The 24,309-nt window shown below is 41.0% G+C and overlaps 3 protein-coding genes across 6 annotated transcripts in view; 1 reads left to right on the top strand and 2 right to left on the bottom strand.

The window, feature by feature from the left end:
* Flo2 (flotillin-2) overlaps positions 1–24,309 on the top strand; it is a 121,352-nt gene that overhangs the window by 48,778 nt on the left and 48,265 nt on the right. The gene's annotated exons all lie outside the window — the stretch shown is intronic.
* Positions 234–4,673, bottom strand: LOC122407865 (glucose dehydrogenase [FAD, quinone]). The gene is made up of 4 exons (XM_043414333.1): positions 4,026–4,673; positions 3,172–3,452; positions 2,546–2,859; positions 234–2,429 (listed from the first exon to the last, which is right to left on the bottom strand). The coding sequence occupies exons 2-4, from the start codon at positions 3,301–3,303 to the stop codon at positions 1,019–1,021; spliced, it is 1,857 nt and encodes a 618-aa protein (XP_043270268.1). The 5' UTR covers positions 3,304–3,452; positions 4,026–4,673; the 3' UTR covers positions 234–1,018.
* Positions 12,771–22,542, bottom strand: LOC122407860 (glucose dehydrogenase [FAD, quinone]-like). 3 transcript variants are annotated; one of them, XM_043414325.1, is made up of 4 exons: positions 22,317–22,542; positions 19,843–20,694; positions 17,670–17,853; positions 12,771–15,489 (listed from the first exon to the last, which is right to left on the bottom strand). In XM_043414325.1, exons 2-4 carry the CDS (start codon positions 20,254–20,256, stop codon positions 14,180–14,182), a joined length of 1,908 nt encoding a protein of 635 aa, XP_043270260.1. In that variant the 5' UTR covers positions 20,257–20,694; positions 22,317–22,542; the 3' UTR covers positions 12,771–14,179. The 3 variants fall into 3 exon arrangements, with proteins under 3 accessions (XP_043270260.1, XP_043270262.1, XP_043270261.1); XM_043414327.1 differs by lacking the exon at positions 22,317–22,542 and adding an exon at positions 21,944–22,305; XM_043414326.1 differs by lacking the exon at positions 22,317–22,542 and having other exon boundaries at positions 19,843–21,919.

Below are 24,309 nucleotides of genomic sequence, written 5' to 3'. Positions count from 1 at the left end.
TTACAGGAATGAATGTTTTTTCGTCAACTCGTCCCCGCGGTCAAACACATCCGGTAAACTTTACAGTGAATTTCACGCTAAATATAAACGTTTAATTCCATGCAGTGAATCATCCAATTTCAATGAAAAGACGAAATTCTTGACGCAGAATTTGAAAAAAGCGACGTTTTAGTTGACTTTTGTAAATTTTCCCGCGAGTTTCAGGGTTTCGTCAATTTAAAAAAATTCACGAGTTTCGTAAAAAATTTTTTATCCAGACAATTCACTCGTAGAAACGGTACAACTTTGACGAGGTCATTTATAAAAACGTGGTCTTTGATTGAGCGCTCTTCATATACGTGACGTCACACAACATTCGAACAGCTGATTTGCTCGGACTTGGAGCCGAGGATGGATGCTACCCGGCATTTCCAAAGGGTATTCTCCATCCTTAAAGATAAGTCGACGGAAAATGAATTCGAGATTCCCCTGGCAGCGCGATACAGAATAATCCGCCGGTTCGCTTTTCCTGGAAACATTTTGGACATTCGGGAAGGAGTTGCTTTGAAATAACCGAGTAGAATCCACCCCTCGTTTCCCATTCATTCGCGATAAATAAAAACTATGAAAAACTCGGCATCGAAAGCCTCGGCGGAGCCTCCGGGCGAGTGGATCGACAATTCCGTCGTCGGAGGCTCGCCGAGTCTACGCTTTCTTCTAACTATATAAATAATGCGAATCATTCGCGCACCACAGCAACAAAAAGTTCGCGTGAGCAAGAAAATAATGTCTGTGTGAGTGAACGGATCGAGCCTGGGCCTGGGAGGTTTGCTGAGCAGAACGAGACGAAGAAGGCGCTCCGATCCGCGCGCCATTCAAATTCGAATGGGTCGAAACTGTCGTCGTAACGCGACCACTCGGTTCCAGGCCGTCCGCTCGATCTTCCAATTTGGCATTTCGTTCTCCAATATAAATAACGGTAAAAAAGCTACTACAAATAAATAAAAAAACGAATGGGAGTGCTTGGAAACGAAGCGAATCATCTGCCAGCCGAGCGTTTCCTCCCGAGCCAGTCTTCCTTGATCATGTCACTGGCTTTTTCGGCGATCATGATGACGGGAGCGTTCGGATTGCCACTGACGATGGACGGCATGATCGATGCATCCGCGACGCGAAGACCTTTGACCCCGTGGACTCTGAGCCTCGGGTCGACGACGGCGGTGGGATCGCTCTTGGGTCCCATTTTGCAGGTCCCGGTGGGATGATAAATCGTGAATGTGAAGTGTCTTATAGCGCAGTTCCAGTAGTCGTAGCTCCCGAAGGGGTGGCGTTGGCAGCCGGGCATGGGGATGGTCAGGGGCCTCGATCCGAATCGCTGGAAGGCCGTGGTGTTGGAAAGCTCCATGGCTATTCTGATGCCCTCGACGATGACGTCGATGTCCTCCTGGTGGGTGAAGTAGTTGGGATTTATGTCCGGATAAACGAGGGGATCTTTGCTCCTGAGCCTTATCCAGCCGGAACTTTTGGGTCGTAAAAGGAGAGGGAGGATGGTCCAAGTTTCGGAATTGAGGAGGGGTTTGTACATCGTGTTGTAGACGCTGTCCCTGAGTCCGAGAATTTTCCGTATTTGTTCGCCCCCGTCGGAGTTGATGGAGCTGGGGGCGAAGTGGAATTGTATGTCCGGCCAATCGAGGCTCTTGTCGGCGTAGCGTGACTTCACAAAGGCCAATCCTTCGACCCCGGAAGTCGTCATCGGACCGCGCTCGTTCATTATGTATTCCAGGGCGACGGGGAACGTCTGAAAGCGTTTTTTCGTCAGGGTTATCGGCTCGTTTATGATGAACGTCAAGCCCCCCAGGCCGACGTGATCCTGGAGGTTGTCGCCCACTCGCAGATCCGCGAGAACCGGGATTCCGTGCTCCTGAAGATGCTCCGCAGGCCCGACCCCCGAGACCATGAGCAATTGCGGCGAGCCTATCGAGCCCCCGGACAGAATCACCTCTCTCCGCACCCTCGCGATTTCTCGCCTTCCGTTTCGCAAGTATTCGACGCCCGTCGCTCTCTTATCCTCGTTGAAGACGACGCGCAGCACCTGCGCGTTCATCGCTATGTGAAGGTTCCTCCGGTTCTTCACCGGCCGCAAAAACGCCTTGGCCGTCGAACACCTGCTGCCCCTCCTCACCGTTGCCTGCGTCAGCATGAAGCCCGTTTGGTTCGCGCCGTTGATGTCCTGGTTCGCGTAACCCAGCTCCCGGCCCGCTTGCATGAACGCTATCGACAGAGGCGTCCTCCACGGGTATTCTTGGACCGTGAGCAAGCCTCCGGTTTGGTGGTAAGCCGTTCTAGCCAAGTAGGGATTCCGGTTGTCCTCTGATTTCTTGAAATATGGCAGGACTTCCTCGTAACTCCAGCCCGCGTTCCCCAAACTCGCCCAGTTGTCGTAATCCAGCCTGAAAAATCGCAGCAATTGTTCGGACAAACGATCAAGAGCCCGCTTCGAATCGAAGCCTTTCTCAGGTTCGCAATAGTCTGACTTTGAACAGTGAGGAAGAGTCGATCGATTTACCTGTTGCCACGGACGTAGACCATGGCGTTAAGGACGCTGCTGCCCCCGAGCACTTTTCCACGTGGCCAATTGCACCGGTCACCGACCATCGCTAAGCAATAAGCCGATGCCCCGGGCGGCGAGGTCTGATATTTCCAATCGAATTCCGAGAGCTGAGTGTACCCGGCGAGAGCCGGGACGTCTGATATCTCGTTCTCATCTCCTCCGGCTTCGAGAAGCAAAATAGTCCAATTTGATATCTCCGATAGCCTCGATGCTACCACTGCACCTGCGCTTCCACCGCCGACAACTATGAAATCGTACATGCGTAACAGCTGCGCGATAAAAATCCTTCATTAGTGAAAGTTTTTCGTTCATTGCTTTTACAGTGACGGAGAGAAAAAACGTTTTAACAGCGCATCGTTATTCCTTAATCTTCTCGGCGTGACGCTCGCAAGTCCGCAACGTCGGAGTCCAACGAAATTATGTGAAAAAGGCCTCCAGTGATTCCAGTAATTATCCAATTTCGCTTACTCGCGAATTTACAATTCGCAGTAAACCTTACATTTTTCCTTCATTTCGTTTGACTCCGCGACGTTGCAAGCTTCAGGCTCGCGCGATCGACGAATCCCACGAAGATATATTACCTCTCTGGCATTGGGCGGATGACTCTCCGGGTCGAGGTTGTTGTACCGATACACTGTGAGGCCGATGGCCAACAGTGGTATAAAGCTAAAAGTTAACAGCGACGTGGTGCCGGCTAAAGTGACCAAATCCATAAAAAAATCCCGGGACGATTCACTTGGAAAAATTGAGCATATTTATCCTTCCTCATTCGTGTTTCGATCGAGGCTTCGCCATTCGGTGTACGACTTTCGATTCGCCTCCTGCGATAATCGCACTTTCGATCAAACTTCGAATAACGAGCCTGGAATATAAATACGGATTATTCTTTTGTGACGAAGCTTCGCAGTGTGCCGCGATCGCGTTTAAACCTTCAATGCAAACACGAATTCGCTTCTCACGACTATTTTTTCATTGCAATCCTCCCGCTATTGTTGCTTCCATTCTCGCACTTTATTTCTTTATTCTCACATGCTAGACACGCACGTTTCTCGTTTTCGAATAAGCGCAACAGCGGAGGAAATAAATGACGGGATTGCTCTACGCAACGTTGTTTCAGTCGTCGCGTTACCGAGATCGCGAATTTCGATGGAAACGTTCGTATGAAAGTGTAATTGCAATTACAGCACGTTAATTTTTTTTTTTTTTTTATTACAAGGCCTCGAGTCGCGGTTCAACGCTCACTGTTTCGCCATATCCATGTGTAACGTTGGCATAAAACGTCGATATGCTTCGTAGTCTTTATTATTGAAAAAAATGGATATAACGAACGAAAGTCTTCAGGGTTAATCGCTGTATTTTCGACCCGAACCTTTTTCACGTCGCATTTGAAGATTTATATGCAAATTTGAGTTTGAATAAAGTTGCGAATACTCACAGTTATCCGAGTGACTTCACGTGCCTGTTTCGTGTGTCGAAAGTGGCACCACTTTTTCCGCTTTTTTTTCAGCCACGATGGAAAAAAACGTGAGCATTTATGATGACGGATTAAAGGCGAAAGACTGGCTCGAGAGTTTTGGAGACTGTTGAAACTCTCGGAGGAACGATACGCGCATTCACAACTCGTTTGAGTACGAACGATCATCCGAGCCGGAGTGTGGTGAATGCCGAGAGTGAAAACACCTCGCGTTCCCCACTCAGACTCCTCACGTTTCAGCGGCAACTTCACGCGACTCCAGTCTCCTCGTCTCACCGACGATCCCCTTCGAGATTTTCGTGCTCTTTTTACCGTCGGAAAAAGCGCACGGGGAGTCCGATTCCAGCGATGAAAATGGGACGAAAAAGTCGAGAAATATTTTCGTTCGTTTTCTCGAAAAATTTGAACCTTTTGGCCCGCGACGATGAAAGTTTTATTTCCTCCTCGGTGCTCTCCGCGAGACTTTTCGTCTCTCTTCGATTTTTTAACGCGTACGCTTTTCCACTTTGACTTTATACGAGTCGATTATCGAGAGCCGACGATGTTTCTCGTCCCGGACGGTGGTCTTTCTCTTAAAACTTTCATGGGCACCGCGAGGCCTTGCGCGCCCGTTCCATACTCTCTTTTACTACTTTCTCTCTTCTTCGGCGTACGTGCATTGTGTCAGGCCTCGGTACATCGAATCGCGCCTCATTTTAACAGAAGCATTGGAAACGGTGACGAGTGTCGAAAGCATTATCGGAAGGGGGGCGAGTGTCGCTGGAAAACAAAAGTATCCGGTCTCGTTGCAAAACACACGCGACTCGCGATTTTCGTCCCTTTCTCGCTCCTTTTCTCCCGCGACCTTGGCCTACTTTGCGCCTTTTTCTAGCTCAGGATCGTTGACATATTCAGACGCGATTGGGGGAAAAACCGGAAACGGATTTCGCATTAAAAACCACCATTTTTTCGACTCACGAGTTTTTAGCCTTCGATTTTGTCGCGAACTCCCTTGAATGGCCATCCGGCCGGGAAATCTGCTGGAAAAGTGCTCGAAAAGAGCGGAATTATGGGGAGCTTCCAGGAGGAAAGAAGACTGAAATAAATCGATCATTTTTTCCACGCTATGCACGCGCACGTACATAATGCAAGCGTTAAAAGTTTCTCCTGATTATCCAATCAGAGCCGGCGCTCCTCGTTTGCCAATGCGAGCTCGGACTTTCTTGGACGGTCCCATAAAAGTGCGGGCCTTCTAAAAAATCGAACCTGTGCGTCGATTTTTCAACGACACTTTTCGCCTCCCCGCTCAATAAAATCTTCATTTTCGTAAGTCTTAAAATGTTACCGCCGTTTTTCCACCACCATCACACGCCAAGGAATCTTCACAAAGAGTTGCTAAACTTTTGACCATCCGGTTTCGAAACTGTTCCTCGATATGTCCGCCTCCTTCCCACCCATTCCCTGCTCTCTTCGTTACATAGCCAAGAAAAAAAACTTGAGTTATTCGATGTTTGCATTGAAAGCATGACGCTTCCACACGCAGAAAGCAAACGCCACACTTTTATTTGTCAAGTCCGTAAATTTTCAATAGTTGCGTAACGATCCTACTTCAGATAAGGCACGTCCGCACGTATAGAAAGCATTTTAAAAATGAGAAGAAAATCCACGTAAATAACAGCTCGATCAAGAGACTCGGTAGAGTCTCGGGACAAGTACATTGACAGCCCTGTCGTCTGCTGGCCCGAGGCTCTCGCCGAGACTATATTATCTCTGAATAAAATGATTCGCGGTGGTGGGGGTAAAATCGACATGTCATTTTCTTGAATTGCGAAGCTCAGGAGTTATGTCGCAATTTGAAAATTGAACTTTCAGCTAATTAAGAAATTCTCTTTCGATTGCGCCCAAAATCAGCATGATCGGTGGCGTAATTGCTGAGAAAAAACTTTGCACGGGTTCAAGATTATGCAAAAGTACCAACACATTTACGCAGCTGACGTATCCGTATATGGGTTCAGACCCATACATACAAGGGCTTCTTGATGCCCATCATAACCAATCAGCGGTGAGAATCTATCCGTCTCGACCAATCGCAGATGAGAAAGTTTCTGATAGTCCTCAATGTTTTCTTGTATACCGTCTGTTATCGTCTGTTATGTTATTATAAAGTGACAGCGATCGTAGCCCCGTGGATCAACGGTGCAAGATTTGCAAATTTCGTTGAAATAAATAAAACATTATTGGAAATAGCAGTGGATATAATCAATTTTATTTTTTTCATAAAAGAAGTTTCAATAAGTTTCGAGCCCAATTCACGACAATAATATCTATAATAAATAAAACCTCAAAAGTGGATTAATTGATCTCATACAGTGTACTGAGAGTGAGTAAAATGTTGAGAAGTGAAAACGTGAATAATGTGTCGTGAAAATTAAGAATTATCTGTTCTACTTCGATATCGTAATATATACATAGATAGCAAATTTGCGAGATTTCGCGTCATGTTCACGTTTGAGGTTATGACCGCCGGAGTGCTGTTGCGTGCAGAGTGTAGAAAAATAAAAGTGGTTATTGAAAAGTGGAAGGAATCGATATTATTAATGACGTGACTAATTAGTGTTGAATAATAATAATAATAACAATGAGAAAAAAAACGTTCGTTCATTATAACCTCTAAAACGTTCTTTCCAAACAGAAATTCTATGTTATGTAATTACATTTAATAAAGAGGTGGATGGTTGTATGTAAACGAATTCAAATAAATTTTAAAAAACTTTGGTCAAGTAATTCAATGTATTGTTGTCATAATTTCTTTCATTTAGTTTGGCTGTGTTCACCGGTCCCTTTTTTCCACCTCCTTATAGCTTACAGTGTATATTGTCATACCAATTTCTATTTGTTCTCCAGACAATACGAGAGATATTTGTATTTCTATTTTTTTATATTAATTTCAACAAGATAATTTGAAATATTTATAACAAAAAGCCTTCATGATTGCTTGTTCATACACCCAAGTTTTGAAAAATCTTTGGGCCATGTAAATGCATAGATATATTCACTTGAGTTGTTACATGATAAATTTGGAAATTTATTTCAATAAGTCATTGGGTGCTTAATTTTCAAGATATCAATATTTGTATCTTCGAAATGCAATGAACACCTCTAAAGTTCGACAAAGTGATGAAGTGACGTGTATATTGAATATTTCCAGACCATGTTTGCGATTGGCATTGTGGGTTGAAAAATTCATGTCTGTAAGTCTACACCTGATCATTTTTGGATGTGATCAAATATTTTGTCTGCGGATAACCATGGAGACATACAAAATTACAGCATTTTGCTTGCTTCAACATGCATCGTATCTGTCACTTTTTTTTTGAATGTGTCATAATAAATTTCAAAAATGTGGTTCATGTAATTTTGAAGTGTTTTTCCCTATAGCACCAAAGTCTGTATAACTGGTACGTAGCAAGTACCTATGAACTTTGATATTTCTGTGAAATAGCAGGTATGCCAATCTTTTAACTTTTTGGTTCCGACTGGAATATATTAACGAAGATATTCATTACTAAAGTCTTCACCTACTTATTTCTGAATAGATCTGAAATTACTGTCTTCAGAAACTAATGCACAGATACATGAAACAATTTTGATTTCTGTTCTCTTTCAATTGCGCTGTCTTTTTTCTTTTTAACTATGGCTCTGCTCTTTCCGATCCTTGTTTTGACTCCATCGGTTTACAGCGGATCGATGCATATTATTAATTGGTTGCCTAATATGTGTCCTATGATTTTCTACTATTTCTTCATGCTGATTGTGGTAACGTGATTCAAGAGGTTTCCAATTATGATCATCAATCGCACATTTTGTACAACAGATTCTCAAAACAGTTTCTGGTCTTGATATAAGTGTAGTTATTCTTTTTCCACCTGGTCTGTCGAGTAATAAATTTTGAAACTTGTTCCAAAAAGTCTTTGGATGCTTTTTTTGCTGATAATATGAAAAGTTGAATCTTCGGAATGCGGTAGGCAAACACAAATATTGACAACAATACTTATGAAATGACGTGTATGTTGAGTATTCCTATTCTGCAAACTGCAAATGTGGAATTATTGGTGATAAACATTCATTACGATAAGTGTACAGTTGCTCAGTTTTCGATGCGATTAAGTATAATACCTGCCAACATCATGGAAACCTACAGAATTTCTGAATCTTATGTGCGCTATGTCATTTTAATGTAACATCATGACTTCTAACAACTTTCCACTCTAATACTATAGTTTTGGATCATTGAAATACAGCAAAAATCTGCAAACTATAAAATTTATATACTGTGCCATTCATTTTATTTTTTGACTCGCACCGTAACATAAATATGAAGTGAAAAATTCATTACAAAAGTCTTCAGTTGCTCATTTATGGATGGATTTGAAATTGCTGTCTTCCAAACTCATTGCGCAGATACATTGAATTGCAGCAGATACCTGCGAATTTGGAAATTTCTGTGGATAGGTATATGTGCTAATAAGTATCACCCCCTATCTTTATGGTAATATGTAATGGAACTTTGTTCAGCAAGTTTTAAAGTATTTCTTTTCAAATAGTATTAAAGTTTGTATTACTGCGGTATGGAGCAAATACCTTCAAACTTTGATATTTTTGTGTCGCAGCATGTGTGCCAATTATTTAAATTTTTTACTCCAACCGTAACATGTAATTTCACAAATTCATCACAAAAGTTTTCAGCTTTACTAATTATCTTAATTTTCCTTTTTCTAAATTCTATGCTAAATTTCTGAATTTCCTAATTTATTTCTAAATTATCCTGAAACGAAATTGTTTTCCTGCACAAGCAATGCAGGTACCTTAAACGTCTTTGAATTCCGTTGCTCTGTTGAATCAAGTACGCTCAGTTTTTTTTACTTCTTTGAATTCTGACATAATAAATGTTTCCGGGTGCCTTTTTTCTGCAACTATCAAACTGTAGATAATTGGATCTCCGCGGCCACTTGCAAACTTTGGAAATATATTTCATCGGGGGCATGTTTTGGATGACACGAAAATGTCTAGATTCAGAATGCAAAAACGACATTTAAAAATGGCCAATTCTGTTGTATTCGTTGTGTCTTGAATTTGATCTATCTTTTCTCTTTTCCTTTCTTTTCACTAACGTTATAAGCCGGAAATCATATCTCAGCCCGCAACACGCATTGCTACATGCTCTTGAGTTTCCAATGGACAAAACATATTAGAAGACAAGGAGAAAAATCACCAAAGTCCAAGAACAAACCTCTATCGAAATATTTCCAGTACAATTTTGACGAAATTTAGGTCTTTTTTCGTGGAAACCAATGTTATAAGCCGAAAATCATATCACGACCTACAACCTGCTTTTCACCGTGCTCTTTGGTTCCTAATTGACAAAACATATTAGAGTACAAGGAAAAAAATCGCCAAAGTCCAAGGAGAGACCTGTGACGAAATATTTTCAGTACAATTTGGATGAAAAATATGTCTTTTTTCGTAGAAACCAACGTTATAAGCCGAAAATCATATCTCGGCCTCCAACCCGCTTTCCATCGTGCTCTTTGGTTCCTATTTGACAAAACATATTAAGGTACAAGGAAAAAAATCGCCAAAGTCCAAGAACAAACCTGTGACGAAATATTTCCAGTTCAATTTTTACGAAAAATAAGTTTTTTTTAGTGGAACCCAACGTTATAAGCCGAAAATCATATCCCGGCCTCCAACCCGCTTTCGACCGTGCTCTTGTGTTCCTGATTGACAAAACATATTAGAGTACAAGGAAAAAAATCGCCAAAGTCCAAGAACAGACCTGTGACGAAATATTTCCAGTTCAATTTTTACGAAAAATAGGTCTTTTTTCGTGGAAACCTACGCTATAAGCCGAAAATCATATCCCGGCCTCCAACCCGCTTGCGGCCGTGCTCTTGGGTTCCTAATTGACAAAACATATTAGAGTACAAGGGAAAAAATCGCCGAAGTCCGAGGACAGACCTGTGACGAAATATGTCCAGTACAATTTTGACGAAAAATAGGTCTTTTTTCGTGAAAACCAACGTTATAAGACGAAAATCATAAATAATTCATAGAAATTTAAACTAAAATCCTATAGTCAACTGAACATAAATAAGGCAATTTTGAGAAAAAAGACGTGATATCAAACCATAAACTTCCCCTAGGAAAAAAAAGGTTGGGACAAGTACATTGATGATCCCTCGTTTGCTGATAATTCGATCCATGAAAAAAACTTTAAAACAAAATTTTTATAAAAAATGGGCAAAAAAATTATTTTATAAAAAAAAAACAGAACAATTCGAAAAAAATTTCACAAATCTTGAAAAAGCATTATCTTTAAAAAAAACTGAACTGTATCTATTTTTTAAAGTGTTAAAAGAATCAAATAACAAGTAAAAAATAAAAACCGAAAAATCGCGCTTGAAATCATTTTGGAAACCGATGCCTCATTCTTCTTATTTGATTCGAAGGGCTAAATCAATTAAAAAAAAAACCATCTAATTTACGTGCAGCATTAAAATTTATTATATCAATTCGAGGCCAAGTATTTTCTAATAAATTGAAAAAAGTTACCATTTGAGTTACGTGCAGCACTAAAATTTATGATATCAATCGAAGGACAAGTAATTTATGAGTAACTCCAAATTTCAACATTATGGAACTGTTTTAAGAAGCTTTTAAATCCAAAAAAATCACATGCAAGCTAGTCATTTCTTACTCTATGGTGGCAGAGACAATCGATTTTTTTCAGACTTTCAGGAGCTACTGATATTATTCACAATATTCGACGTCGATTGGATCGATAGAAATTATGTTTAAATATGAGTTAAAAGTACTTGTCCGGCCCATCACTTTTCATTTAAATCAAATAAAAATCAATCATAAAAAAACGAAACTGTACGGGAGAATGCGGTTAAAAATTTATTGAAATGCGATTTAGGTTAGTTATGCCGAAGGAAATTCGTTCGCTGGAAGAAGTGAGAAGTAAAAACTGCCGTCATAGCAATACAAACTGGGGAGTTATTTTGGAAGCTTCAACATATTTAATGTGCAAAATGTTTTTTATTTATCGATGCACAATAACATCTTTTGTATATTACAGGACAATTTGTTTCCATTCTTATTAAATTAGTGCAATTAAGAGAAAATTACTTGAAGATAATTCTCTAAATTCCCTCTGCATGAATATTTGTGCTCCAACAGTTCTAAAAAAGCCCTTATTTTTATTTAAATATAATAAGTTTAATGGAAAGTGATGGGCCGGACAAGTACTTTTAACTCATATTTAAACATAATTTCTATCGATCCAATCGACGTCGAATATTGTGAATAATATCAGTAGCTCCTGAAAGTCTGAAAAAAATCGATTGTCTCTGCCACCATAGAGTAAGAAATGACTAGCTTGCATGTGATTTTTTTGGATTTAAAAGCTTCTTAAAACAGTTCCATAATGTTGAAATTTGGAGTTACTCATAAATTACTTGTCCTTCGATTGATATCATAAATTTTAGTGCTGCACGTAACTCAAATGGTAACTTTTTTCAATTTATTAGAAAATACTTGGCCTCGAATTGATATAATAAATTTTAATGCTGCACGTAAATTAGATGGTTTTTTTTTTAATTGATTTAGCCCTTCGAATCAAATAAGAAGAATGAGGCATCGGTTTCCAAAATGATTTCAAGCGCGATTTTTCGGTTTTTATTTTTTACTTGTTATTTGATTCTTTTAACACTTTAAAAAATAGATACAGTTCAGTTTTTTTTAAAGATAATGCTTTTTCAAGATTTGTGAAATTTTTTTCGAATTGTTCTGTTTTTTTTTTATAAAATAATTTTTTTGCCCATTTTTTATAAAAATTTTGTTTTAAAGTTTTTTTCATGGATCGAATTATCAGCAAACGAGGGATCATCAATGTACTTGTCCCAACCTTTTTTTTCCTAGGGGATAAATTCTTATCGTTTCAAAGAGACATCGAAATTTCGACGGGAAATTAATCGACTGATCGATCGAGCAGGAAAAAAGAATGAAGTGAGTTTGCAAGGGCTCGATCACAAAAAACATCTCTTTGCAGCTCAAAAGCTTGACCGATAGTGCGAAATAGCTGCAGAATTGTGAATTGAACGACCCGGCGGATTCGTGTAACTCATAAATTCAGAGATTCTTTCAAGATTCCCTCCACGTGTTTGGAACGTTCCTGAACTCCTGCAGGTTGCGCCTGCGTCCAAGCGTCCTGAGTTTACCGACCGTAGGTCCCGAAGCACTTTACCTCGAGGCGATAAAAATGTAATTATTTAAATAAGTTATTACCTGGGTACATGAAAATCTGGAAATCCTCAAACTCTTCGATTTATTACTTCGTCAATAACTCGAGGCGTGTGTGAGAAGTTTGAGATTCTTCAAAATTAATTTACATTTTCGAATTTCCTTGTGAGCTTAGAGAGATTTTCTAGGGATTAGACTGGACGAGCTGTTCGGACAGCAAAGAAAACAAATTTCGTGTTTAAATAAGAAAACGTAAGTGCGAAAAACGTGTGACTTGCGACACGTAATATCGTAAATACTGAAATATTTTCATACCGATGAGTTACGCAAACTTGTTCTAAACGTCGAAGCAGAAAAATAAATTTGTCGAAGCCTCTTTCTCGAGTGCCTAATTTAACGGGGATTCAAAAACCACAAGCACAATGAAAAAAATTATTTTATTTCTTTTGCATAACTTACAAAATGATCATGAACTCTCCCAATGGAGCTACAAAAATAATTCCTAATTAAGAGAACGGATCAGTCGGTTTATTGCAAGCGCAAGTGCGAGAGAGATAGCAGCAAATTTCGAAATCGAAATTCTTCGAAACAGTTTGACCGATTGAAGAATTTCGATTTCGCAAATTCCAAGTGAGTTTAGTCGACTGATCCATACTCTCAACGGTTTCCATTAGTCTTTGGGAAAAATTGACAAAAACTCGGCTGGACGATCGAAAGCTTGGCGAATTATTCGTTTGCGAAATTTAAAACAATCGTCGACACAGTGGATCCTGATGAATTCATTCGAACGATCAACCTTTTAGAATCGAGTTTATCGACGTCAGTCCATCGATAAAATTCTAGTGAAAAACACTTCCATTTTATTAATAGAAGCTGCGGAACGGCGTCGTAGATATTGGCGGAGTTAACCGTGTGGCAAGAACGACTGGTCTGGTCATTGAAGTTGGTTACAGGAGCAAACGTCATTATTAATGGATACATCTATATACAAATATCTTTAGAATTATTCATTGAGCAACTTTACTCCGGTAAATCGCCTTTCAATATTCTCCTTTCGTTCACCGTTTTTGTTTTCATAATTAATACAAACAAAAATGACTGCTGCATATATTTTTCTTTCAGTTACGTGGGCGCGATGCTTAGTTCATTGGCGTTTTCACGTCAGCAACGAATCCTCGGACCTCCGCAGTTCGAGGCGTTTCGTTAACAATTTCGTATTATTTACACTACAAACTATTCAGCGTTCAGCTGTTTGGGCCCACCAACTATTTACACTGCGTCGAATCCCTTCGCCGTTGCTTCACACTCGATCGTACGACGCTGAAGTTTGCAACGTCGGAGTCGGACGAATTTAGCGAAAAAAACATTGGCAATTAGACAATTTTTTATTTCTCGAATCATCGGTGTGGGTTGAAAAACTACGAATTGCGAATTGCGGAACAGAATTGGAGATACTGAAATTGTTGGAGAGTTTTTTAACACGATTTCGTTGAACTCGAACGTTGCAAACTTCGACATCATTCGACCGCACTCGTGAGCAGTGTCTCCAAAAAGCACCGAATTAGCGTCCTGCTAACTGAAAGTTCAGAAGCTTCGTTTCGAGGAGATCGGACCTCGCTTCGCGGTGCACAAAAGTCACGAAAACTATTACGAACGAACGTAAAAACGTCGCCGACTTGTCTCCGTGTCCGTTCGACTGCTCATGCCACTTCGTGCACCGAGAGAGTCGTATCGGACGACAAGCAGCAAAAGTAAAAGGCGACGGGACGAATTCGTTGACGAGAGAAAAACTACAAGAGAGAGAGAGAGGAAAAGTCTTGATTTTGGCTCGTTCAAGCGACCGCAGCGGTGGAATTGTCGGCTCTTCTTTGGGCAAAGGCCCATTGTTGTTTAATAAGATCGGATCCTTTTTCGGCGATCATGATGACAGGTGCATTGATGTTGCCGTTGGTGATGGTGGGCATGATGGAAGCGTCGATGACCCGGAGTCCGGGGACCCCGTAAACGCGGAGTTGAGGATCAACGACGGCCATGGGATCGGTGGACGGGCCCATTTTGGCAGTGCAGCTCATGTGGTAGATCGTCATGGTGTATTGTCTGATGACGCAGTTCCAGTACTCGTCCGTGAAGTGTTCGAGGTGTTTGCAGTTCGGCCACTTTTTGCTGTGGAAGCGAGCGCCGAATCGTCGCATAGTGGCGGTTTCCCCGAAGGCGATAGCGGCTTTGACGCCTTCTCTGAGGACGTCGACGTCGTCCGGGTGGGTCAGGTAGTTGTGGTACATGAGAGGGTAATCGAGAGGATTTTTGCTCCGGAGCTTGACGAAACCGCGGGATTTCGGGCGCAGCATCATGGGGAAAACGCCGAAGAGATCGCGGTTGTTGATCTCGCCGAAAACCTCGTTGTAGAACTCGTCCGTGAGGCCGTGAGCGTTCTTCACCTGGGTGCCCCCGTCGGAGCTGGTCGACGAGGATGTCAGCATGAATTCGATGTCCGGCCAGTCCTCGGACTTGTTCGCATACTTCGTGTTTATAAACGCGACCGACTCGAGGCCGACGCTCGAAGTCAGCGGCCCGTCTTCGGTCACCGCGTAACGCAGAGCCGTGTTCGCGTTCACCAAACGATTCATCACTATGCTTATCTCGTGATCGATCAAAAACGCCAAACCTCCTACGGCTATGTGGTCCTGGAGGTTCTGGCCGACCCCCGGCGAGTCCTGGATCACCGGGATGCCCACCTCACTGAGGTGTTCCGCCGGCCCGATGCCCGACAGCATCAACAGCTGGGGACTGTTTATCGCTCCGGCTGCCAGGATGACCTCCTTCTTCGCGTAGACGACTTCCCTCTTGCCGGCTCTTATGAATTCGACTCCGTAGGCACGCTTCGTTCCGGGATCTATCAACACCTTCGTCGCGTGACTCCACAACGACAAATGAAAATTCGGACGGTTGCTTATCGGACGGACAAATGCTTTGGCCGTACTGCAACGCGTTCCTCGACGCATCGTGAACTGGTAAAACGCGAATCCCGTCTGCTGCGCACCGTTCACGTCCACTATGTCGTAACCCATCTCCTCACCGGCTTGTAAAAATGCCACTCCTAATGGCGTGTTGTATGGCGCGTCCTGGATCGTCAGATAACCTCCTGCAATTTTAATACGCTTTTTGTCAATGAGCTCATACGCTTTTTCGCATACGTTTAAATACTTTACGAAGACTTGCAATTTTCTGGCTCTCGGTTTTTTCCCAAGTTACTCATTTTTGTCATCAACGAAAAAGACCGAGTCCCACGTAATTAAGGAAAATAATATTTGTAATTGACCAATTTTTTATTTCAGGAATCACTGGTGCGGACTGAAAAACTACGAATTGCGAGTTAGGCTACAGAATTGGAGAATTACTGGAATTATTGGAGGGTTTTTAAAATCATTTCGTTGGACTCCAACTTTCCAAACTTCAGCGTCATAAAAAAGGGGGGCAAGTCAGAATAATCGAAACCTTGAAAAACTGATTTCGACAGGAGTGATGAAAGAATGAATTTTTTATCTTCAAATAAAAACAATGAACGAAAGGCCAGAAGAATAGTTTTGTGAATTTTTGAAAGAACACGGAAATTCAAGTTGCCTTAACGTCAGAACGTGCCGGGGTTAATGACGCTCAAGCTTCCAACGTTGGAGTCCAACAAATGATCTAAAAAACCTTCCAATAATTCCCGTAATTCTCCAATTTCGTTTCCCACCGAATTTGCAATTCGTAGTTTTTCGACCTGCATCGATACTTCGTGAAACAAAAAATTGCTGAATTACAAATGTTTTTTTCGTTCATTTCACTCCGTTGTCCGGAGTTAGGAAAATGGAGTGAAATATTGTACTATGTTTTTTCAACATCGCTACAGAAATCGAGGTCAGCCATTATCCCTGTCCATGCGTCGATCGAATATTTCGAAAAAAAATTCAATGACGTAATAGAAAAGTTTAATGACAGGTTGCGTGAGTTAACGTGCTTTTTTGTCGATTTTGAAACCTCAATGGCCAATGTATTCTTGTGCATCTCTCATGAAGATGCGAAAAACAAATCAACATTATGTTTGCATCAATTTTTTCCTGCTGAAAATGGACGCGTCGCTCTGTTCGTAATTTCTCACCTTTGTGCTAATTTTTTACGTCCCCCACTCATTCCCATTAATCGCCAAGTTTTTTTACATTTTTCTTGCACGGAAAGAGTTTCTCCGTCGACTCGAAAACTGCGGGTTATTCGGGGTTGGAATTGCAACAACTTCGCATCAATTATTCATCCGCCAATGACCTTTGAGCCTGGACCTGCCTCTCTGTACAATTCCTACGCGTATTCATCGTCCCGTCACGTATAATTACTACCTCGATCTTGCGCTAACGATCTACGTGAGTTAAAAAATCGTCGTTTGTGAACATCCCGTCGAGATGAGGAAAACCCTCGTTTTCCTCATCTTGAGACAAATTACTGAATTTCATTGATTTTTAAATTATGGTGCTCCTGGAAACCAGACATTTTGCTAAAATTTTAAAACGTTTTGATTTGGTCAAAGCAGTGGATATTGAGCATTCAAATCCCGTTGCCCGGACGACGAATTTCTGACGAATACCTTCGACAAAATATTTCGATGAATGAAATGTGAGTCGCGAATACGCGGAGAGAATTAAACGGTTATAACGTTGTTGTAACGCACGGTAAAATTTTAAATATTTTCCAGAATTTTCAGTTTTCAATAGTTAATATTGCAGACAGTTAAATTTGAGGTACGTACACTAAAATTAACGAAACGTTTGGTCAGTTTTACGGTGCATCACAGTAAAGTGTCTTTGCCCCGATGCAAGTATCGATCACTCGCTTCCGAATACCGTTGCACACTAAATCAGAAATTTTCACTATTATAATTTCGAATATTATTCAATGTACAGAAAAAATCAATTTTTTCCCATCATAATATATCGTGAATTGCAGCTCGTCACCGCACTGTCGTAACTGGACGGTAATTTTTCAAATTTAATTCTCTCCGTGTGACTCGTCCGATTCGAGTGTGTTTACATTTCGAGCGGAAGTGCTCTCAGGCACGTACTAAAATCTGGTGGATTTGGCAACTTTCCCAACGTACTTTCCAGCAAACGTTCGTGTTGCTTGTGAAAACGGAGCTCAAGTTCTTGACAGCGATGTTTCCTCGCGCGTCTTTCTATTGTCAAGAACTTTTCTATTTCGTCACGTATTTGCCGAGTCGACTTTTCATACGCTTCCGTTTTCCAGCCCGTCAATATTCTCCTCCTTCCAACCGAAACGGCGTTCGACACGTACCTGTACTGTGATATCTTCGGTTCCGTGCCAAATACGGATTTCTCTGGTCCATGGACTTTCGGAAATATGGCAAAACGTCCTCGTAACTCCAGCCAGGATTCCCGAAGCTTTCCCACTGATCAAAGTCCCGACGATTCCCTCGGATGTAAAGCATCGTGTTCAGGACGCTGGAACCGCCGAGAACCTGCAAATTTCATTCTACATTAGCACGAATCTTTTCACCACTTTCTTCCAAAAAAACGTTTTCTTTGCATAATTAATCTGAACGGAATTGTTCGAACGAAGCAACGACTAAAACTGCTCACCGTTTTCCATCTCGAAAGGGCGATAAACCAGGAAAAATTAAGCTCGAGAAAATTTGATAATTTGTGCAAGATAAAAAACTGCGCTTGAAACAACGAATTTTAGCAACGAAAAACTTGGCAACTCACAGCGATTCCACTACAAATGTGTTTTATCGACACGATCTATTTAATGAATTGATTCATCGTCGCTTTCGACGAGAGTGCTGGAAAGCGGAATTTCATCATAGCCAACTTGAGCAATTATTCGTGAAGGTATGTGAATCGGATTATTATAAAAAACCGGGCTCAAAGGTTCGCATTTTTTGCAGCGAAAAGCAGCTTCTGAGTATGAATAAAGTCGAGTTTTTCTCGTGGGTTATTTATTATTTCTCGGTATCGAGGAATACCGTGATTTTGTAGTGGGGCAAAAAAGCGATTTTCACCATCGAACGATAAGTCCGTCGATGCGGCGCGTGTGCGACGAAGGTCGTCGCGGAACTTTCGATTCGTTAGCTCGATTGTCAACGCGATAGAGTCTAGTCGGTTTTATCGAGCTCGTCGCTCGCCGAGGCAAAACAATTGCTTTTCTTTTAAAGCAATTGCGCAATTGATAAACAAAAGAAGATTGTTGGACACGCGATTCTCTTCTGTTTCGTCGCCAGCTTTTTTCGATTGCTTGCTTTAAGGTACCGAGGAGGAAAAAATATTTCAAAACAACTTAATGTCCATTCGCCGGTTCTTATACGAGCATGCATATCGAAATTGCTTTCACTCTCGGCCGGACGAGTCTGCAGCTCTTAATGTTCTACCATCACGCGTTAATTCGCTTGGTGTCGATAAATAAATAAAGGAAAAAGTGGGATTGCGAGAGTTTCTTTTTATCGTTCATCTGCATTTCACACTGTCCTCCGAAATCAACAAAATTTACACTCGTTCCCACAAGATTTTTTTCGAGGTTTACATGCCCCTTTTGAAATCTTTATAAACTTTTAACCATAATGAAAAAAATCAACTTTACTGTGCAGCTATCGGGGCTGATGAAACGTTGAGAAATGAAATATTTATTGAAATAAATTCATTGAAAAATTGTATTTTTTTTAATACACGCAGAAAACGAGATATTATACGCACTGGATTGCAGCATTAATTCGAAGAGCAGTAACAAGAATTGTCTTTTTCTCTATAAGCATAGTAAAAAATCTTTTCAGTCACTTCAAATGTTTGTATTGTAAAGCATGCTCGGGCAACTCTGAAAAAAAAAACTGTTTGAATGGTAAAATGCCACACGTATTCGGTGTAGCGTTCGTTACTATGCTGACAGTCAAAATTTGTGATTGACAATAAATTTCCACTTATCGGTAAGTGCTAGTCTGACATGACGAATAACACTCGAAAACAGAACGAAATATAGTTCTGACGTAGATGACTTTTTGCTACGTACAAAAAACTGTTTAGAATTCAATGGACGAAAAATAGAAAAATTCAAAAAATACTATGCTGTTTGTAAACGGTGCCTAAAATACTTTGAAAATTGTTGAAAAATATTTCTGACTATACAAAACGAATGCGTTTTCTCCGCGTATAAATAATAAACAAAAAAAGATATTTTCGTCGTCCAACGAATCGTGGCGAGCAGAATAAAGCTTTCAACCCAGAGCACAAATGAATTTCCTCAGAATTTTATTTCTCATCCCACACGAAAACGTGGTTCAACGAAAGTTTTGTTGGAGATCAATGAATTCGATTCGTTGACTCGGTGCAGCAACGAAAATTAGTTCGATTAACAACTTCCCTGCACAGCGATTGATTCGCTTTTGATTAAAAAATTGATCGATCAATTTGATTGATTAATTTGATGAATGAATGGCGGATAGCCGGACGAAACTTACCTTCCCTCTCGTCCAACAACAGCGTTTATCAACCATTGCCTGACAAGCGGAGTCCTGTGGTTGCGAACGGTACTTCCAATCCATTTTACTCTTGTGAAGATACAACGACAATATTGGCACATCAGTGATTTCCGTTTCGTGGCCACCGGCCTCTAGCAGAAGAACGTTCCACGCTGGATTCTCGGTGAGTCGATTAACGATCACACTTCCGGCGCTCCCTCCCCCAACGACCACGAAATCGTACTCTTTCCGCAAGCTTCTCGTCACTTTTGGATGGTTTTCAGGATCCATTAGATCGTAATTGAAGTACGCCAATGAGGCTAGTAGAATGGGGAGTACCGCGAGTTTCCCAATGCCCAGAAGCACAGTGGCTGCTTTGAAAGCTCCCAACACGCTGCCAAATATCAGCGCCATTTTTCCTTCCTTTTCCTTACCAATAACTCGTCACCTTTCTATCGATTTTCTTCTCCTTTCCATTGATCGCGTTTCAATTTCGTCGAATCTCAATCCCTTCCGTGAAATTCGATCGCCATCCTTACTTTTTGACCGTTTAACATATAGAAAGTTCGTCTGAATTAATTAAGCAGTTTCTTCTTTGGCACTCGAGGCGTCTAATGTTTCGGGCGCTTTTATCGGCCTCATGACAAAAACAACGAACCGGCCGGCACACGAATGCCGGAGAAATTCACAATCCTGCTGTTCGTTTCGAAACAGGAAATTCTCCGACCTTCTTTTTCCACCGTACGACGTAAATATTATTCGTTTCACAATTTGCTTCCAATTTATCTGTCGCCGAGTTCTTACATCTTCGCGTTTCCGTCGCTCGGAGAAATCGCCATATCCGTCTAAATCCTTGAGACAATAAAAACGATCTTTTCGTAATTATTTGCCAAAAATAGTGCCATGAATTCACGTAACTCGAAACATGAATAAAGTTCACCGAAAAATTTGGAAATAAATATTCCGCACGGAAATAATAAAACGAATGAAGTTTAGTTCAGTCGACTCGAACACCAAAATTCTTATGTACATTGATCGATCGAATGAAGCCAAATAATTCGATTTGGTTTTTAAGCTTGTTGCTAAATCTCTTTAGATTTATGCTACCTTTAATGCTACCTTAAACGTAGATACTGAATGATTACTATTCTTTCGGATGAACAATGCGAAATTTTTCACCTGTGTGAATGATAATATTAATTATATTCAGAAATACCTTTATTTTAATCACTTAGGATTGATAGAAAATGTATTCTCGGTAATTGAAAATTGCGTTGAAATAAAGACAAAGTTTGGCATGCCTGTCAAGGAATTACTCCCGTTGGTCTCGTGTTTTCAGTAAAATTATTCTATGTGTCGTCCTGATCCGAGCTGTCGTTTTTCAAGTGAATTTCTTCATTGATAAGAGTGACAAGAAAAAAAGTGTGAAGGTAAGGACTTCGTCTCATTCAACCGATGCAACGAAATGACATTTTTACTCAACTTTGACATTTAATTTGTCCAAAATTCGTTCGGCAACTTCAGTTTTCCTTGAAACAGTACATTCGTGAGATATTCATCAACGAATAAAACGATTTTTATAGACAGCTGCTCACCTCAAAAATGTTAAGCAACAAGCTTAACGTCATTAACGAGAGTTTGTTCATTGGCATGAAAGCTCGTCAGTTGGACTAACGACTCGTTGCATCACTGACAAGTTAATTGTTTCATCTCAGAAACATTTTATTGGTAGCATCGAACGCAATTGAAACGAAAATTCTATCTCTCAATGAAACGATCTTGTTAATTGTATCAAATACGTGCGAGACTATGGACTTTCGTTTTGACAGTACTCAAGTTGATTTGAAATTGCTCAAGTTCATTAAATTTTCGTGGCTCAAGTGAGCGTGAATAATGTGTGAGAAGAAACGTGATCCTTGAAAAGAATTGAAAGCAAGTTCAACAACTGTTCCCACATCCATCGTCGTCTCGTCATCCACGCACGAGCCCGGACAAACGCGCCTCACCAGATTTGCATAATTCGAAAACGAATTAGCGTAACACGTACACGTTTGTGTGCTAATTTCTCCCTCGAGCTAGACAGATCGTTAAAAAATCTTACCTTCCACCAGCACATCCAACACTTTGAGAAACGGTCAATAAAACAAGGAACTCGAACGTTTTAATTTTCACTCTTCATTAAAAAGTTTTTTTTCATTAAATTTCATTCACTCTAAGCATAGAGCGACCTTGAAAAGTTCACATTTTGCAACGAGATCACAACAAAACATCGACTCAAGCTTCGATTCTTCCCCGAGCGTGACAAAATCGCTCGAGTGAGGAAAAAACATTTTCGGCCCCAACGAAACTAGACGAAATTTTCAATCATCCGAAAAACCTGATCGAAACCGGCTCCGGTAAAATTTTCTTCGAAGCTGCGATGTTCTGTTTGATTTTCGTACGAAAATGAGCCTGATAATGGAACGTGAACGAACCTCGAGTTTGAATCCGCCCGAGCACGTGGCGGAGAGCTCGTATAGGAGCTCGTAAGATCGTGCAGCTTAGCGAAGACTGGGAGAAAGCGAGAGACTGGGAGTTCAAACATTGAAGTAAGCGTATAAAGCATGCGAGTCTTTCGTGCCGCAGATCGTGTTCGCCTGTAAAACGGTATTCGCTTCTCCTACCACGTCACAATTCATTCTACGATGTAACTGCACACGAGATATACGACGAAAGGGAAAAGAAGAAGGAACGCGCGAAGGTGGGAAAGAGCGCGACGTTTCGAGTTGGACGAGTTTGATATTTCAGAAAATGTAAAAAAAAAAAAAAAAAAAAACGAGGCAGCCAGAGAAATTAAGGTGTTTGCAAGAGCGACTGGAGGCTGCACATTCTTCGACTCACGTGGCATTAATCACGTCGCCACAATCTGGCTCCCTTTTTGTTGACTGCTAGAAACGCTCGAGCAACGAATCGCACTTGAGAAATCTCATTGCTATTCAAGTTCGCAGAAACCGCGCGGGAACTTTTTCTGCTTCTCGAAGGAGTGTCAAAAAAATAATGGAAAAATTCTTCCTCGGTTGCGCTCGAAACGTCGAATTATTGCCAAACGATCGCAGCTCCACCTCCGGGATTGGTCGTCGGAGATATCAGATGACTGATCACTTTCGGATTGATCGACTTTCGACAAAATTCGCTTTTCTCCACTCGATTAATCATTTTTTAAGGAAGATCACGCGACTCTAATAAAAATCGAAAATTCCAACTCTAAGAGTTGGAATTTGGAAATATTCTAGAAATATACAGCGTGCATCTATTCCCGGAATTATTATAGGACCTGCCGTCTAGTTGTCGAGAAAACAATTAACGAAAATCACACTCTTCGAAGGGTTCTCCTGTTGCGACGATTAGGATTTAACGAAATAGGATCTTCCCAACTTGAAAGAGTCAAAAACTAGAATAAGAAAACACAACGTTCTTAGGTACCAGTGATGTCCTGAAAAATCCTTGTCACCGGTGAAAATGACTTGGAAATGGAAAAAGAAAAAGACTTCTTTGAACGAGTAACAACGACACAAACAGTGGAAGGTTTGACAACAGCATGAGCCAGCTGGTTTAAAATATAGATATGCGTACGCACATAAATAGAAAATGGCTGTTGTCACATTTCGCTTGACGATTTAACTACGAAAGTATTTTAACCGCTATAATTATGTTAAAAATTGATCGATCTCAACAAATAAGTTACACATAATTTAAATAATTGCGAGAATAAATTTTAATTGTTTCTTAGATCGTTAAAAGAGCAAAAAAGTTGAGTTGCTTTTTCGAATCACAAGTAACGCGTGATCTTCCTCAATGGGTCGCTCCCCAATAAAGAATCTGGCTAACTATCGAGCACGAAGCGAGCGATTTCGAGTTACGTAACTTTCCACGTCCACATCCGTTTGACAGAAGCCTCTGAAGTATCGTGGTATATGAAAATATAACGTGGGCGAAGATCGGTGAGAGGAAGAGGATTCTAAAGAAGGAAGTGATTTGCGGAGAGCTCTTGGTAGAGGAATTATAACGAGGATCAAAAAGTGCCTCGTTTTAGCCTTTCTGCATGGGATATTTGCGGTTACATCAGACTCGAGTCGCGAGCTAGACGGAGAGAGAGAGTGAAAGTGTTCGATAAATTCGTGAGCACCAAATTATCCCGAACTCGCTTGAGTTTAAGGCCTCTCAACTTTTCTCTCGTTCTTCAAAAAAACCGAGATCATTAATGGCGAATAAAGTTACCGATCGATCGTTAGTTCCTTCGATGTATCGATGGCGATAACGATTTGTTGAAACGATTTCTTTACGATGTTGCGTTGAAGCTACGAGTTTAATGGCCTATAAATTTTATTCTATGACGCCAATTATTTCCTCGAACAAAAATGGTACTTCTGTCGGAGTGAGTTTCAGTTGTTGCTCTTGACTCGAGCATCGGAATTATTATACGATCAT

The sequence above is a fragment of the Venturia canescens genome, chromosome 3 (assembly GCF_019457755.1).
Source record: "Venturia canescens isolate UGA chromosome 3, ASM1945775v1, whole genome shotgun sequence".
Classification (NCBI taxonomy): domain Eukaryota; kingdom Metazoa; phylum Arthropoda; class Insecta; order Hymenoptera; family Ichneumonidae; genus Venturia; species Venturia canescens.
Note: the sequence above shows the minus strand (reverse complement) of the source record. Positions and strands in the feature narration are given on the sequence as shown.